Source organism: Salmo trutta, unplaced genomic scaffold, assembly GCF_901001165.1.
Source record: "Salmo trutta unplaced genomic scaffold, fSalTru1.1, whole genome shotgun sequence".
In the NCBI taxonomy this organism is placed as follows: Eukaryota; Metazoa; Chordata; class Actinopteri; order Salmoniformes; family Salmonidae; genus Salmo; species Salmo trutta.
Genome location: NW_021822829.1, coordinates 25295 through 42794, shown reverse-complemented (window position 1 = coordinate 42794; position 17500 = coordinate 25295). Strand labels below are relative to the sequence as shown.

General features: G+C 45.3%; 1 protein-coding gene across 1 annotated transcript in view; it reads right to left on the bottom strand.

The window, feature by feature from the left end:
* LOC115185029 (receptor-type tyrosine-protein phosphatase delta) overlaps positions 1 to 17500 on the bottom strand; it is a gene marked incomplete at both ends in the record, with an annotated part of 59158 nt that extends 41658 nt beyond the window's left edge. Inside the window, 10 exon segments of the mRNA XM_029745672.1 lie at positions 1105 to 1361; positions 2700 to 2794; positions 3747 to 4343; positions 6499 to 6616; positions 7103 to 7129; positions 8795 to 8988; positions 9878 to 10183; positions 11459 to 11603; positions 13933 to 14078; positions 17437 to 17500. Of these exon segments, the coding sequence (XP_029601532.1) occupies positions 1105 to 1361; positions 2700 to 2794; positions 3747 to 4343; positions 6499 to 6616; positions 7103 to 7129; positions 8795 to 8988; positions 9878 to 10183; positions 11459 to 11603; positions 13933 to 14078; positions 17437 to 17500 (1949 nt within the window).

The window sequence follows — 17500 nt, the reverse complement described above, 5'->3', positions numbered from 1 at the left end:
ACTACAGTACAGGGATCATCAACTAGATTCACCTTAATGATGGTCGACTACAGGGATCATCAACTAGATTCACCTTAATGATGGTCGACTACAGTACAGGGATCATCAACTGGATTCACCTTAATGATGGTCGACTACAGGGATCATCAACTAGATTCACCTTAATGATGGTCGACTACAGTACAGAGATCATCAACTAGATTCACCTTAATGATGGTCGACTACAGTACAGGGATCATCAACTAGATTCACCTTAATGATGGTCGACTACAGTACAGGGATCATCAACTAGATTCACCTTAATGATGGTCGACTACAGGGATCATCAACTAGATTCACCTTAATGATGGTCGACTACAGTACAGGGATCATCAACTAGATTCAGGCTATTTGTTTCTTGAGCGGATGGTCAGGGAGCCGGAACATAATTACTAATAATTTATAGACTGCAAATTGACCTCAAGGAGCCCATTTGGTGTTGGAGGGCCAGTAGGAGGCACTCTTTCGTCTGGTATAAAAATAAAGAAATATCCCAATGCCCCATGGCAGTGATTGGGGACATTGCCCTGTGTAGGATGCTGTCTTTCGGATGGGATGTTAAACAGGTATCCTGACTCTCTGTGGTCACCAAAGATCCCTTGGCACTTATCGTAAGAGTAGGTGTGTTAACCCTGGTGTCCTGGCTAAACTCCCAATCTGGCCCTCAAACCATCACGGTCACCTAATCATCCCCAGCTTCCAATTGGCTCATTCATTCCCCTTCCTCTCCCCTGTAACTACTTCCCAGGTCGTTTACTGTAAATGAGAACGTGTTCTCAGTCAACTGACCTGTTAAAATAAGGGTTCAATAAATACAAAAAAACATATACAGTATCTCTCTATTATACGTGGGAATACTTTGGAACACATTTCCTACATTAAAATCACTTGGCGCTGATATGCTGCTGTTTTTACAGCCTTTATGTCCAACAATAACTTTTTTTTATTGTTATAATTGGTCCTAAAATTTTGGAGGGGCCAAATAAATAAAATCACTAGCAGGCCGCCAGTTGGGGAACCCTGATGTACTCCCTCCCTCCCTCCCTCCCTCCCTCCCTCCCTCACCTGACGGTAGTGGTGGTCTGTGCGGGCGGTAGTTGAACCGTCACCATCCCGTCTGCGTTGGTCTTCCCCACCAGCGTGGGTTTGGAGCGCAGCACGTCCGGGGCGGTCGTCACGGTTACGCGGTGCTGTAGACCTCCGGCACTGTTGCCACGGTTAGTCAACAGGAAGGAGTACTGTGTTTCCGGCTGCAGACCTGTTATCAGCTTTTGGTTCTGTTTACCATCCACCTCAACACTCTGACCCTTATCATACAGGATCTACAGAGAGAGACAGAGATAATCAACACTCTGACCCTTATCATACAGGATCTATAGAGAGAGACAGAGATAATCAACACTCTGACCCTTATCATACAGGATCTACAGAGAGAGAGACAGAGATAATCAACACTCTGACCCTTATCATACAGGATCTAGAGAGAGAGAGAAACAGAGATAATCAACACTCTGACCCTTATCATACAGGATCTAGAGAGAGAGACAGAGATAATCAACACTCTGACCCTTATCATACAAGATCTAGAGAGAGAGACAGAGATAATCAACACTCTGACCCTTATCATACAGGATCTAGAGAGAGAGAGAAACAGAGATAATCAACACTCTGGCCCTTATCATACAGGATCTAGAGAGAGAGAGAAACAGAGATAATCAACACTCTGACCCTTATCATACAGGATCTAGAGAGAGAGACAGAGATAATCAACACTCTGACCCTTATCATACAGGATCTAGAGAGCGAGAGAGATAATCAACACTGACCCTTATCATACAGGATCTAGAGAGAGAGACAGAGATAATCAACACTCTGACCCTTATCATACAGGATCTAGAGAGAGAGAGAGAGAGACAGAGATAATCAACACTCTGACCCTTATCATACAGGATCTAGAGAGAGAGACAGAGATAATCAACACTCTGACCCTTATCATACAGGATCTACAGAGAGAGACAGAGATAATCAACACTCTGACCCTTATCATACAGGATCTAGAGAGAGAGACAGAGATAATCAACACTCTGACCCTTATCATACAGGATCTAGAGAGAGAGACAGAGATAATCAACACTCTGACCCTTATCATACAGGATCTAGAGAGAGAGACAGAGATAATCAACACTCTGACCCTTATCATACAGGATCTAGAGAGAGAGACAGAGATAATCAACACTCTGACCCTTATCATACAGGATCTAGAGAGAGAGACAGAGATAATCAACACTCTGACCCTTATCATACAGGATCTAGAGAGAGAGACAGAGATAATCAACACTCTGACCCTTATCATACAGGATCTAGAGAGAGAGACAGAGATAATCAACACTCTGACCCTTATCATACAGGATCTAGAGAGAGAGACAGAGATAATCAACACTCTGACCCTTATCATACAGGATCTAGAGAGAGAGACAGAGATAATCAACACTCTGACCCTTACATACAAGATCTATAGAAAGACAGAGATAATCAACACTGACAGCCACACACACACATAAACAACCACACACACACACACACACACACACACACACACACACACACACACACACACACACACACACACACACACATCATCTAAAGTCCCTGTAACTCACCGTAAAAGGCTGGGAGGGTGTTTTGTCTCGTATCTCCCAGGTCAGCAGGACTGAGTTCTTCATGGCAGCCTTCACTCTGAAGTTAGTAGCAAACACTGTGGAGAGGAACATAGAAAACAACAGTATGACTCTGCAGACTTTTCAATCATAGAAATACAACCCATAGAACGGGGCCTATCCCCATTCAAGTCACTGATGGACTTTTTATATGGATTCTATTTCTACGCTTTCAATCTCCTTATAGGATCCAGATCCGGGTTCAAATACTATTTTCACATCATTTCACATGTTTTATCTGGGCTTGATTGAGCTTGCCTGGAGCCATGGAACCAATAGAATAGTCTGAAGGAGTGCGTCCACCAGGCATTCCAGGCAGGCCAGAGCAAACGCTAAAAGTATTTTTTTTTGTTGAAAGATTTCTAATAGTATCTGAACCCAGGTCTGAGAGAAACAGGTGTAATATCTTACCTGTGTTTTACAGTTTCTAGTTTCTAGTTTCTGTCTGTACAGAAATACAGTCTGGAAGGGATGTCAGCTTGACTGGATAATGAGATGGGACTAGAATACCTCTCTTACCTTGTCAGCTGAAGGAGACTGAATACATTTAAGATTACAGACTAGACCGACAAGACTGACAAGAACAAAATAGACTTACGACGACGCTGTAACGTGTTCGGTATGGTGTGTGGGTGAGTATTTCCACTGAGTTAATGTACAGTGTGGAGGAAAGAGTGTGTTTAGGATGGGGGGGGGCAGACATGGAAGATGGTTGTTGGGTAGTTGCTCAAAGGTGGTTATGAGAGTGTGTGTGTGTGTTCGTGCGTGCGTGCGTGAGTGTGTGTGTGTGTGTGTGTGTTCGTGCGTGCGTGCGGGTGTGAGTGTGTGTGTGTTCGTGCGTGCGTGAGTGTGATTGTGAGTGTGAGTGTGTGTGTGTGCGTGCGTGTTCGTGAGTGTGTGTGTGAGTGTGTGTGTGAGTGTGTGTGTGAGTGTGTGCGTGCGTGTGTGTGCGTGCGTGCGGGTGTGTGTGTGTGTGAGTGTGTGTCCTACCTTCCACATCCAGCGGTTGCGTCCTAAACTGGACGCCGGGACTATACGGCCCCGCCCCTACCGCCGTGAACGCACACACACTGACGTCATACACAGTGTCAGCGCTCAGCCCTTCCAACGTCACGCTAGATTCCGGTACCGTCACCACCACCTCCCCGGTAGCATTCCCACCTCTACCGTTAACATCCCGGTACCGCACCGAGTACTTCACAATCTTCCCGTTTTGTTCGATAAGCGGGACAGACTTCCAAACTAGCTGTATGGAAGATGCCGAGGCGCCTTTAGAGAGGATATTTTCTGGGTATCCTCCTGGAACGTCTTCCGGAGTGGTCACCTCGATCACTACCTCCTCTCCGTATCCAATCTTATTCCGGGCGGAGAGTCGGAACACGTACGACGCCCCCTTGTGGATATCCTGCGCAGTGTAGGACTTTTCCTTGGCGGGGAATTCTACCACGGTAAGGGGGAGGACATCCAGGCGTCCGAAGGTTAGACGGTACCCCAGGAGAGGTGTAGGGGGGTTGGGTGGAGGCAGCCACTGGAGCTGGGCCGTGCCCGTGGGGGTGGGACTTACTGAGAGCCTGGGGCATTCTGGGACTGGGGGAAGGAGGGAAGAGAGAGGGGTGAAGGTAGGAGCAGGATGAAGAGAGGGATGAGACAAGAGAGAGGGGAAGAGGAGAGAAGAGGATGTTACTATTAAAGAGAATTAACTGCTCACGAACACCTGCTCACAATCTCTGCACAAATGTAGCCTGTCATTACAGCCAGAAATGGTGATGCACCTGCATTTTGAGCTGAAAGTCATTCAAGCTAGCAGTCAATATCAACTAGGGATATCATGCTAGTAGTCTATATCAACTAGGGATATCATGTTAGCAGTCTATATCAACTAGGGATATCATGTTAGCAGTCTATATCAACTAGGGATATCATGTTAGCAGTCTATATCAGCTAGGGATATCAAGTCCAGAGCAAGCAGGACCATAGGGCCGACCTGTTTGCAGCAGGACCATAGGGTCGACCTGTTTGCAGCAGGACAATAGGGCCGACCTGTTTGCAGCAGGACCATAGGGCCGACCTGTTTGCAGCAGGACCATAGGGCCGACCTGTTTGCAGCAGGACCATAGGGCCGACCTGTTTGCAGCAGGACCATAGGGCCGACCTGTTTGCAGCAGGACAATAGGGTCGACCTGTTTTCAGCAGTAGGTTGCAGGATCAGATGGAAAGCATCTGTCTGTAACCTTTTTCTTCATCACAAATATCGTAATTAATACGCCAGAATATATCACATCTTCACCCCATAGGTATTAAAGGCAGTACGATGTTACAGTTATCTTTAGAAATATAGCCAGTACCACCAGTGAGGTATACTGTATATACTGAACAAAAATATGCTGGTGTGGTTAAACGTGGTCTGCGGTTGTGAGGCCGGTTGGACATACTGCCAAATTCTCTAAAACGACGTTGGAGGCGGCTTATGGTAGAGAAATGCACGTTCAATTATCTGGCAGCTGCTCTGGTGGACATTCCTGTACTTGCATGCCAATTGCACGCTCCCTCAAAACTTGACACATCTGTGGCATTGGTCAGGGAGGTGACCAAGAACCCGATGGTCACTCTGACAGAGCTCTAGAGTGCCTCTGACGAGATGGGAGAACCTCCCAGAAGGACAACCATCTCTGCAGCCCTCCACCAATCAAGCCTTTAAGGTAGAGTAGCCAGACGGAAGCCACTCCTTAGTATATTGGCACATAACAGCCTGCTTGGAGTTTGCCAAAAGGCACCTAAAAACTTTCAGACCATGAGAAACAAGATTCTCTGGTCTGATGAAACCAAGATTGAATTCTTTGGCATGAATGCCAAGCGTTACGTGTCAAGGAAGTCTGGCACCATCCTTACGATGAAGCGTGGTGGTAGCAGCATCATGCTGTGGGGATGTTTCTCAGCAGCAGGGACTGGGAGACTAGTCAGGATCAAGTCAAAGATGAACGGAGCAAAGTACACAGAGATTCTTGATGAAAACCTGCTCCAGAGCGCTCAGGACCTCAGACTGGGGCGAAGGATCACCTTCCAACAGAACAATGGCCCTAAGCACACAGCCAAGACAACGCAGGAGTGGCTTCGGGACAAGTCTCTGAATGTCCTTGAGTGGCCCAGCCAGAGCCCGGACTTGAACCCGAACGAACATCTCTGGAGAGACATGAAAAGAGCTGTGTAGCAACGCTCCCCATCCAACCTGACAGAGCTTGAGAGGATCTGCAGAGAAGATTGGGAGAAACTCCCCAAATTCAGGTGTGCCAAGCTTGTAGCGTCATACCCAGGAAGACTCGATGCTGTAATCCCTGCCAAAAGTGTTTCAACAAAGTACTGAGTAAAGGGTCTGAATACTTATGGAAATGTAATATTTCCATTTAAACTGTTGTTTTTGCTTTGTCCTTACGGGTTATTGTGTGTAGATTGATGAGGAAATAAAACTAGTTAATCCATTTTGAAATAAGACTGAAACAAAATGTGCAATATGTAAAGGAATCTGAATACTTTCCGAAGATACTGTATGTAGCCTATTAAAATATTTATGATAGTTTAAAAAAAAATTCAGTTTCACACTCGCGACCCCCATTTTGAGGAATCACTGCTCTAAAGAAGGCTGTGAAGACTTAGTAAATCTGTCTCAGTGTCTAGTAGCAGGCTGGGTAGCTGTGTCTGTACTGTCTGTTATATTATGTTGGGATGATAAATGATAAGTACGTACGTGGGAGGGTAGTGCAGAGAGTTTGGGGTTTGCTCCGTGCCCCGTCTCCCTTGGCGGTGTATGCCCCCACAGACACAGAGTAGGCAGTATCAGCCTGGAGTTCCCCTAGAACCACCTCCTACCGAACACATAGAACGCAGAACTCATCAGTATTACAGAACCACCTCCTACAGATCATAGAACTCATCAGCAACATGGACCTGTACAGTATCATCTCCATTCTACTCCATTCTATAGTTCCATTCTACTCCATTCCATAGTTCCATTCTACTCCATTCCATAGTTCCATTCTACTCCATTCCATAGTTCCATTCTACTCCATTCCATAGTTCCATTCTACTCCATTCCATAGTTCCATTCTACTCCATTCTATAGTTCCATTCTACTCCATTCCATAGTTCCATTCTACTCCATTCTATAGTTCCATTCTACTCCATTCCATAGTTCCATTCTACTCCATTCCATAGTTCCATTCTACTCCATTCCATAGTTCCATTCTAGGCTGTGTCCCATTCCATCCTTTTTTCTACTAGCCCATGGGACAAAAAACACAGGTCAAGACAAATGAGACCTTTTTTAGATAACAGATCACAGATATACTTACATATTCTGCTGATTCATTGTATTCCCACTAAACGACAGAACGAAGCAGAGAGCAAAGAAGGAGAGAATTGTTTTACATTAGTCTCATATTTTATAATCTCATAATCTGATGAAGGCTTGTAAAATATATAATATATTTTATTCTTAAAAAATATTAAAAATTCTGAGCAATCAGTCTCTATCCAGTAGGGTTTTCAGTTCCATTCTATTTCAACATTCCATTCTATCCCAACATTCCATTCTATTTCAACATTCCATTCTATCCCAACATTCCATTCTATTTCAACATTCCATTCTATTTCAACATTCCATTCTATCCCAACATTCCATTCTATTTCAACATTCCATTCTATCCCAACATTCCATTCTATCCCAACATTCCATTCTATTTCAACATTCCTTTCTATCCCAACATTCCATTCTATTTCAACATTCCATTCTATTTCAACATTCCATTCTATCCCAACATTCCATTCTATTTCAACATTCCATTCTATCCCAACATTCCATTCTATTTCAACATTCCATTCTATTTCAACATTCCATTCTATTTCAACATTCCATTCTATCCCAACATTCCATTCTATTTCAACATTCCATTCTATTTCAACATTCCATTCTATCCCAACATTCCATTCTATTTCAACATTCCATTCTATCCCAACATTCCATTCTATCCCAACATTCCATTCTATTTCAACATTCCATTCTATCCCAACATTCCATTCTATTTCAACATTCCATTCTATTTCAACATTCCATTCTATCCCAACATTCCATTCTATTTCAACATTCCATTCTATCCCAACATTCCATTCTATCCCAACATTCCATTCTATTTCAACATTCCATTCTATTTCAACATTCCATTCTATCCCAACATTCCATTCTATTTCAACATTCCATTCTATCCCAACATTCCATTCTATCCCAACATTCCATTCTATCCCAACATTCCATTCTATTTCAACATTCCATTCTATCCCAACATTCCATTCTATTTCAACATTCCATTCTATCCCAACATTCCATTCTATCCCAACATTCCATTCTATTTCAACATTCCATTCTATTTCAACATTCCATTCTATCCCAACATTCCATTCTATCCCAACATTCCATTCTATCCCAACATTCCATTCTATTTCAACATTCCATTCTATCCCAACATTCCATTCTATCCCAACATTCCATTCTATTTCAACATTCCATTCTATCCCAACATTCCATTCTATCCCAACATTCCATTCTATTTCAACATTCCATTCTATTTCAACATTCCATTCTATTTCAACATTCCATTCTATCCCAACATTCCATTCTATCCCAACATTCCATTCTATTTCAACATTCCATTCTATCCCAACATTCCATTCTATTTCAACATTCCATTCTATCCCAACATTCCATTCTATCCCAACATTCCATTCTATCCCAACATTCCATTCTATTTCAACATTGCATTCTATTCCAACGTTCCATTCTATATCAACGTTCCATTCTATATCAACGTTCCATTCTATCCCAACATTCCATTCTATTTCAACATTCCATTCTATCCCAACATTCCATTCTATCCCAACATTCCATTCTATCCCAACATTCCATTCTATATCAACGTTCCATTCTATATCAACGTTCCATTCTACATCAACGTTCCATTCAATCTTTCTGAGTTGTCTTCCATTGTTACCTGTGAGTCGTCTATGAGTATATCCTTGATGAGGTTGGGTCCAGTGGGTTCTCCATAGTTCATCTTGACGTAGTGGACCTGGTAACCTCTGACCTGACCATGTTGCTGCTCCACGGCCGGTGCCCGCCACACCACCCTGACTGCTGACGAGTTCACCGCCTGCGTCACCACGTCACGCGGAGGACCACTGGGAACTGGAAATGCATTGTAGGATAGGTCGAGGTCAAGGGCCGGGGTTCAAAAGTTGTGGTGGCACTTAGATGGTTTAGATACTCCGGGGGAGGTGAGCGTTTGGAGGTAGGATAGGTTGGTGGGTTGAAAGCTTTTGGGGTTCTGTTCAAAATGTCGATAAATATATAGGAGATGAGATTTAAAAAAGCACCAAAAAGCAGCTAAAGAAGGCCTGAAAAACTGGCCTGACATTCAGAGAGCGAGAGTGAATGAAAGATAGAGAGGGGAGATCAGACGATACAAGGAATCCTAAGGGGCTGTGGTTCCCAGAACATCATATAACCTCGGTTATACAGAGAAAGGTACAATACAAACGTATACCAAGAAAAAGGTTCAGTTCTGTAGAGGTAAAGTTAACTTCAGCATGACGAGTCAGGGTTGAAAGGAACGACTGAGGGCTAGGTGGATCCCCCCCCCCCTTTACAGAGATGGTTTAAGCCATAAGGTTCTGCAGCAGTTCACAGGGGCATGGTTAATGGAGTGTACTATTATTCCCCTCATGTAGGGGTATTTAGTGACACATCCGCAGGGCTGTGTAGTATTGTTCAAAAGGGCATTGTCAGTGGGATACACCGCATCAACCCCCCTCAGGAACAGGGAGAGAAGAGAGAAGAAAAAAGGCAGGATTTTAGAAGGAAATTACTGTGTAGAGGTATAGCCAGGGGAGGTTTCTTTCTTAGAATGAAGGTCAAGGAGAAAACACAGCTAGGGTTGCTGGGAATAGGATGCCATTTGGGATGCACCCTACCGGCTAGAGGTTCTCAGGTGGTGGCATTGTTAGTGGGACGAACCATTTTCACCAAGGATAGGGGTGTTTAGTACCAACAGGCAGGGGAAAGGTTTGGAACATACCATCTTCATCGGTGCGTACTAGTAGTTGTAGACTCTCTGGTCCTTCTCCGGCTTCCGTTAGGGCTCTGACCGTGATTCCATACTCTGTCCATTTCTCCAGGTTTTCCAGAAGGTACGAAGAGCTTTCCGGTGGAATTCGGCTGACTTGCTGGGAAGTCCTGTTGTCCCCTTCCGTGACAGAATACTGGATGGAATATCCCGTTATGATTCCGTTCTGGGATTCCGCCAGGGGCGGAACCCAACTTACCAGGATGCTGGTGGAGCTGGGGCTGGAGCATGTGACCTCCTGGGGAGGGGCTGAGGGTTCTGATTGGCCAGGATTGAGGAAGTACGTGTTGTTTGGTGGATGTGATTGGTTGATGAGGTAGTGAGGTGTTTAGTGGAAGATGGTGACAGAGCCAACAGACAAGACAGAAAATTAAAAAAAGGGACAAAAAACACAAAATAAAAGTCTAGGACCGATGTTTTCTATAAAGAAAAATGACCAGAAGACTAGAACAGGTGTGAAATGGCTGAATCGAACGACAAATCTAGGGTTGCAAAATTCAGGTAACTTTACCAAAATGTCCAGGTTTTCCAGAAGTCCTGGTTTGGGGAAAGTTTGGGAAGATTACCGGAATTTAACACCCCTATTCAAATCTGTTTGATAGAAAATGTTGTCAACTGAAAACTAATGAAAAAGTATGATGAGATATAAAGAAGATACAACAAGCAGGACACTGAACTGAGTCTCTTGGACAACATGTAACATCTAACCTACCTTGACTTGAACTTAATGAGTAAGTCTCACTCCAACGCCTTCTATCAGTCTCAGTGCTTCTCCCCAGACTGATCCACTTCACATCTCTAACCACTGAACTACTTTATGCCTTGTCTGTCACCTTACCTTGACTGTAGTTTAGCCCTAACTGACTGACACACTTCAGACTCATGGAAGTTTGAAAAAGTTTGGAAGATATACAGCTAAAGAATAAATTGTGAACATTTTCCAAAATCGTGAAACATTTACATATTGTTTCACTGTATAAAGTAATCTTATTCTGTTGATCTTGTTCTCCACAAATTGTATCTTGTGATTCCATGACATATGAGGTCTGTTTAATCCAAATTATAACGCGGGTCCTCATAGTATCTGATAGATGACATTAGAGGTCTGTTTAATCCAGATTATAACTCTGGTCCTCAGAGTATCTGATAGATGACATATAATGAATTGTGTTTAATCCAGATTACACATCTGGTCCTCAGGGTATCTGATAGATGACATTAGAGTTCTGTTTAATCCAGATTATAACTCTGATCCTCAGAGTATCTGATAGATGACAATGAGTTCTGTTTAATCCAGATTATAACTCTGGTCCTCAGGGTATCTGATAGATGACAATGAGTTCTGTTTAATCCAGATTATAACTCTGGTCCTCAGAGTATCTGATAGATGACATATAATGAGTTATGTTTAATCCAGATTATACCTCTGGACCTCATAGTATCTGATAGATGACATAATGACTTGTGTTTAATCCAGATTATAACTCTGGTAGAGCAGTAACAGCAGTAGTAGCAGTGTAGGTAGGGACATACGTGTCTGTGGTGTATCTGTGGTAACCTCGTTGGTATACGCTCCGATGCCGTGTTTGCTACGTGCTGCCAGCTGGAAGGTGTAGGAGGAGAACGGCTTCAAATTCTTTATAAGGTAGGAGGAGGTGGGGTCAAAATTCAGCTTCTTCTAGAGAGAGAGAGAGAGAGAAAGAAAGAGAGAGAGATGGAGGAGAGAGGAAAGAGAGATGGAGGAGAGAGGAAAGAGAGATGGAGGAGAGAGAGAGAAAGAGAGAGAAAGAGAGAGAGAGAGATGGAGGAGAGAGAGCGAGAGAGAGATGGAGAAGAGAGAGATGGAGGAGAGAGAGATGGAGAAGAGAGAGATGGAGGAGAGAGAGAGAGATAGTTAAGGTTAGGGTTAAGGTGGAAGGTGTAGCAGGTAGACAGAGGGTTAAGGTGGAAGCTGTAACTAGTAGACAGAGGGTTAAGGTGGAAGGTGTAGCAGGTAGACAGAGGGTTAAGGTGGAAGGTGTAACTGGTAGACAGAGGGTTAAGGTGGAAGGTGTAGCAGGTAGACAGAGGGTTAAGGTGGAAGGTGTAACAGGTAGACAGAGGGTTAAGGTGGAAGGTGTAACTGGTAGACAGAGGGTTAAGGTGGAAGGTGTAACTGGTAGACAGAGGGTTAAGGTGGAAGGTGTAGCAGGTAGACAGAGGGTTAAGGTGGAAGGTGTAGCAGGTAGACAGAGGGTTAAGGTGGAAGGTGTAGCAGGTAGACAGAGGGTTAAGGTGGAAGGTGTAGCAGGTAGACAGATGGTTACGGTAGAAGCTGTAACAGGTAGACAGAGGGTTAAGGTGGAAGGTGTAACTGGTAGACAGAGGGTTAAGGTGGAAGTTGTAGCAGGTAGACAGAGGGTTAAGGTGGAAGGTGTAACTGGTAGACAGAGGGTTAAGGTGGAAGGTGTAGCAGGTAGACAGAGGGTTAAGGTGGAAGGTGTAACTGGTAGACAGAGGGTTAAGGTGGAAGGTGTAACTGGTAGACAGAGGGTTAAGGTGGAAGCTGTAACTGGTAGACAGAGGGTTAAGGGGTCAAAATCAAAAGTAACAGTCAGTATCTGATGTGGCCACCAGCTGCATTAAGTACTGCAGTGCATCTCCTCCTCATGGACTGCACCAGATTTGCCAGTTCTTGCTGTGAGATGTTACCCCACTCTTCCACCAATGCACCTGCAAGTTCCCGGACATTTCTGGGGGGAATGGCCCTAGCCCTCACCCTCCGATCCAACAGGTCCCAGACCTGCTCAATGGGATTGAGATCCGGGCTCTTCGCTGGCCATGGCAGAACACTGACATTCCTGTCTTGCAGGAAATCACACACAGAATGAGCAGTACGACTGGTGGCATTGTCATGCTGGAGGGTCATGTCAGGATGAGCCTGCAGGAAGGGTACCACATGAGGGAGGAGGATGTCTTCCCTGTAACACACAGCGTTGAGATTGCCTGCAATGACAACAAGCTCAGTCCGATGATGCTGTGACACACCGCCCCAGACCATGACGGACCCTCCACCTCCAAATCGATCCCGCTCCAGAGTACAGGCCTCGGTGTAACGCCCTTTCCTTCGATAATAAACGCGAATCCGACCATCACCTCTGGTGATACAAAACCGCGACTTGTCAGTGAAGAGCACTTTTTGCCAGTCCTGTCTGGTCCAGCGACGGTGGGTTTGTGCCCAAAGGCGACGTTGTTGCCGGTGAGGTCTGGTGAGGACCTGCCTTACAACAGGCCTACAAGCCCTCAGTCCAGCCTCTCTCAGCCTATTGCGGACAGTCCGAGCACTGATGGAGGGATTGTGCGTTCCTGGTGTAACTCGGGCAGTTGTTGTTGCCATCCTGTACCTGTCCTACAGGTGTGATGTTGGGATGTACCGATCCTGTGCAGGTGTTGTTACACGTGGTCTGCCACTGCGAGGATGATCAGCTGTCCGTCCTGTCTCCCTGTAGCGCTGTCTTAGGAGTCTCACAGTACGGACATTGCAATTTATTGCCCTGGCCACATCTGCAGTCCTCATGCCTCGTTGCAGCATGCCTAAGGCACGTTCACGCAGATGAGCAAGGACCCTGGGCATCTTTCTTTTGGTGTTTTTCAGAGTCAGTAGAACGGCCTCTTTAGTGTCCCAAATTTTCATAACTGTGATCTTAATTTCCTACCGTCTGTAAGCTGTTAGTGTCTTAATGACCGTTCCACAGGTGCATGTTCATTAATTGTTTATGGGTCATTGAACAAGCATGGGAAAAAGTGTTTAACCCCTTTACAATGAAGATCTGTGAAGTTATTTGGATTTTTACGAATTATCTTTGAAAGACAGGACCCTGAAAAAGGGACGTATATAGTTTATATATCAAAACAGAAAGGCCCCAATGGATTGTAAAGATGAAAGTATATTGAGACTTTGTGAAAAGCAACTGAGCTCTATGGGTTTAAGAAACGAGGTTTAACTAATCTACAAATATATCTCTTACCTCTTCGTTGTCACCAGACCTCCTGTAGACCAGTTCATATCCAGTGATCAGGTTTTCAGGCCCAGTCTGTGGAGGAGCAACCCATGACAGCAATATACTGGTCTCTGACTTGACCTCTCCTTTGAAGTCTGACGGCTGGGACGGAACTGGGAGAGAGGAGAGACTACATTACCCACAATACACTACTGGAGAGAGGGGGACTACATTACACTACTGTGAGCGAGGGACTACATTACCCACAATACACTGCTGGAGATAGAGGGACTACGTTACCCACAATACACAACTGTATCAAATACAAAAAAGTTATATTTAACTTTATTTAAAGTGCATTGAACACAACAAACTTTACAGTAAAAAAATCTAATGAAATAAGTAAATGCACACAGGAGGCAATAAACGAACAGGAACCCTGTAGAGTGAAGGACTACAGTATGTCAGGAACCCTGTAGAGTGAAGGACTACAGTATGTCAGGAACCCTGTAGAGTGAAGGACTACAGTATGTCAGGAACCCTGTAGAGTGAAGGACTACAGTATGTCAGGAACCCTGTAGAGTGAAGGACTACAGTATGTCAGGAACCCTGTAGAGTGAAGGACTACAGTATGTCAGGAACCCTGTAGAGTGAAGGACTACAGTATGTCAGGAACCCTGTAGAGTGAAGGACTACAGTATGTCAGAAACCCTGTAGAGTGAAGGACTACAGTATGTCAGGAACCCTGTAGAGTGAAGGACTACAGTATGTCAGGAACCCTGTAGAGTGAAGGACTACAGTATGTCAGGAACCCTGTAGAGTGAAGGACTACAGTATGTCAGAAACCCTGTAGAGTGAAGGACTACAGTATGTCAGGAACCCTGTAGAGTGAAGGACTATGTCAGAAACCCTGTAGAGTGAAGGACTACAGTATGTCAGAAACCCTGTAGAGTGAAGGACTATGTCAGAAACCCTGTAGAGTGAAGGACTACAGTATGTCAGGAACCCTGTAGAGTGAATGACTACAGTATGTCAGAAACCCTGTAGAGTGAAGGACTACAGTATGTCAGGAACCCTGTAGAGTGAAGGACTATGTCAGGAACCCTGTAGAGTGAAGGACTACAGTATGTCAGAAACCCTGTAGAGTGAAGGACTATGTCAGGAACCCTGTAGAGTGAAGGACTACAGTATGTCAGGAACCCTGTAGAGTGAAGGACTACAGTATGTCAGAAACCCTGTAGAGTGAAGGACTACAGTATGTCAGAAACCCTGTAGAGTGAAGGACTACAGTATGTCAGGAACCCTGTAGAGTGAAGGACTACAGTATGTCAGAAACCCTGTAGAGTGAAGGACTACAGTATGTCAGGAACCCTGTAGAGTGAAGGACTACAGTATGTCAGGAACCCTGTAGAGTGAAGGACTACAGTATGTCAGGAACCCTGTAGAGTGAAGGACTACAGTATGTCAGGAACCCTGTAGAGTGAAGGACTACAGTATGTCAGAAACCCTGTAGAGTGAAGGACTACAGTATGTCAGAAACCCTGTAGAGTGAAGGACTACAGTATGTCAGGAACCCTGTAGAGTGAAGGACTACAGTATGTCAGAAACCCTGTAGAGTGAAGGACTACAGTATGTCAGAAACCCTGCAGAGTGAAGGACTACAGTATGTCAGGAACCCTGTAGAGTGAAGGACTACAGTATGTCAGAAACCCTGTAGAGTGAAGGACTACAGTATGTCAGGAACCCTGTAGAGTGAAGGACTATGTCAGAAACCTGTAGAGTGAAGGACTACAGTATGTCAGAAACCCTGTAGAGTGAAGGACTATGTCAGAAACCCTGTAGAGTGAAGGACTACAGTATGTCAGGAACCCTGTAGAGTGAAGGACTACAGTATGTCAGAAACCCTGTAGAGTGAAGGACTACAGTATGTCAGGAACCCTGTAGAGTGAAGGACTATGTCAGAAACCCTGTAGAGTGAAGGACTACAGTATGTCAGAAACCCTGTAGAGTGAAGGACTACAGTATGTCAGGAACCCTGTAGAGTGAAGGACTACAGTATGTCAGGAACCCTGTAGAGTGAAGGACTACAGTATGTCAGAAACCCTGTAGAGTGAAGGACTACAGTATGTCAGGAACCCTGTAGAGTGAAGGACTACAGTATGTCAGAAACCCTGTAGAGTGAAGGACTACAGTATGTCAGGAACCCTGTAGAGTGAAGGACTACAGTATGTCAGAAACCCTGTAGAGTGAAGGACTACAGTATGTCAGGAACCCTGTAGAGTGAAGGACTATGTCAGAAACCCTGTAGAGTGAAGGACTACAGTATGTCAGAAACCCTGTAGAGTGAAGGACTATGTCAGAAACCCTGTAGAGTGAAGGACTACAGTATGTCAGGAACCCTGTAGAGTGAATGACTACAGTATGTCAGAAACCCTGTAGAGTGAAGGACTACAGTATGTCAGAAACCCTGTAGAGTGAAGGACTACAGTATGTCAGAAACCCTGTAGAGTGAAGGACTACAGTATGTCAGAAACCCTGTAGAGTGAAGGACTACAGTATGTCAGGAACCCTGTAGAGTGAAGGACTACAGTATGTCAGGAACCCTGTAGAGTGAAGGACTACAGTATGTCAGGAACCCTGTAGAGTGAAGGACTACAGTATGTCAGGAACCCTGTAGAGTGAAGGACTACAGTATGTCAGAAACCCTGTAGAGTGAAGGACTACAGTATGTCAGAAACCCTGTAGAGTGAAGGACTACAGTATGTCAGGAACCCTGTAGAGTGAAGGACTACAGTATGTCAGAAACCAACTACAGTAGAAGACCCACAGGAGACACACAGTGAACCAGCTGCCAGCCAAATAACAGACTACTAACCCTTCCTCATCACACACACACACACACACACACACACACACACACACACACACACACACACACACACACACACACACACACACACACACACACACACCACACACACCGGGCCCCCCTCCCGACACACACCAGGCCCTCCCCGTACCTCCAGTCTTGGCTATGATCTGCAGGTCCTGGGAGAGACCCATCCCTCCCTACCCACCAACCTCTCCCCACCCTACCCCCCGTACCTCCAGTCTTGGCTATGATCTGCAGGTCCTGGGAGAGACCCATCCCTCCCTACCCACCAACCTCTCCCCACCCTACCCCCCGTGCCTCCAGTCTTGGCTATGATCTGCAGGTCCTGGTAGAGACCCATCCCTCCCTACCCACCAACCTCTCCCCACCCTACCCCCCGTACCTCCAGTCTTGGCTATGATCTGCAGGTCCTGGGAGAGACCCATCCCTCCCTACCCACCAACCTCTCCCCACCCTACCCCCCGTACCTCCAGTCTTGGCTATGATCTGCAGGTCCTGGGAGAGACCCATCCCTCCCTACCCACCAACCTCTCCCCACCCTACCCCCCCGTACCTCCAGTCTTGGCTATGATCTGCAGGTCCTGGGAGAGACCCATCCCTCCCTACCCACCAACCTCTCCCCACCCTACCCCCCGTACCTCCAGTCTTGGCTATGATCTGCAGGTCCTGGGAGAGAGGTCCGTCTCCTACAGAGGTAAAGGC